Source organism: Mesitornis unicolor, unplaced genomic scaffold (assembly GCF_000695765.1).
Source record: "Mesitornis unicolor isolate BGI_N332 unplaced genomic scaffold, ASM69576v1 scaffold41423, whole genome shotgun sequence".
Lineage (NCBI taxonomy): Eukaryota > Metazoa > Chordata > Aves > Mesitornithiformes > Mesitornithidae > Mesitornis > Mesitornis unicolor.
The window spans coordinates 388-1,026 of record NW_010176082.1 but is presented as its reverse complement, the minus strand read 5'-3'; the positions used below and the strand labels follow the sequence as shown (position 1 = coordinate 1,026).

Genomic DNA, 639 nt, shown 5'->3' with positions numbered 1-639 from the left:
AGTTTGGACCCTGGCACCGGGTGCTCAGGGCGCGCACCCGCGCCGTGTACACCCGCACTGTGCACACCCGCGCCGCGTACACACGCATTGCGCACACCCGCAGTAATCTCCTGAGAGCACCCATGTGCCCCCCGGGGCTGCTGGCACCCGATAGCGGCCCAGTCTCCCCCACTGCCTCCTTATCTCCCCAGGCCAGCCCGTCCCAGGGACCTGCCACCTCCCCCAGCACCTGGCGTGTCCCCTGGGAACGATGGCACATTGCCACGCACCCCGGTATGCGCACTAGGGACACTGCAACACCCGCCCCGGGGGGCCCCAGCACCCTCCGGCAACCTGGCACAGGCACTGGGAACTTGGCATGCCCCAGCAGGGACCTGGCAGTGCCCTTGGGAACCTGCCACCCGTCCTAAGGACACTGGCACAGCTCTGAGGATGCTGGTACGGTGCCAGGCACGCTGACACACCCCAAGGACACACCCCCCTGGGGCCCCAGCACACCCCTTGGGACACTGCCATGTCCCCTGGAGACTCTGACATGGCTCCTGGGAAAACTCACTTCTTTGGGGCGCTGCCCTCCCATCCCAGGGACCCCATCCTGTCCCCAAGGACCTTGGCACACTGCTAGGGATTGTGAAGTGT

At 66.7% G+C, this 639-nt stretch overlaps 1 protein-coding gene across 1 annotated transcript in view; it reads right to left on the bottom strand.

Annotated features, from left to right (window-relative positions):
* LOC104538438 (solute carrier family 43 member 3-like) overlaps positions 1-88 on the bottom strand; it is a gene marked incomplete at its 3' end in the record, with an annotated part of 1,252 nt that extends 1,164 nt beyond the window's left edge. Inside the window, exon 1 of the mRNA XM_010181646.1 lies at positions 10-88. Within this exon, the coding sequence (XP_010179948.1) occupies positions 10-88 (79 nt within the window). The remainder of the gene's footprint in view (positions 1-9) is intronic.
* Between the last annotated feature and the right edge of the window lie 551 nt (positions 89-639).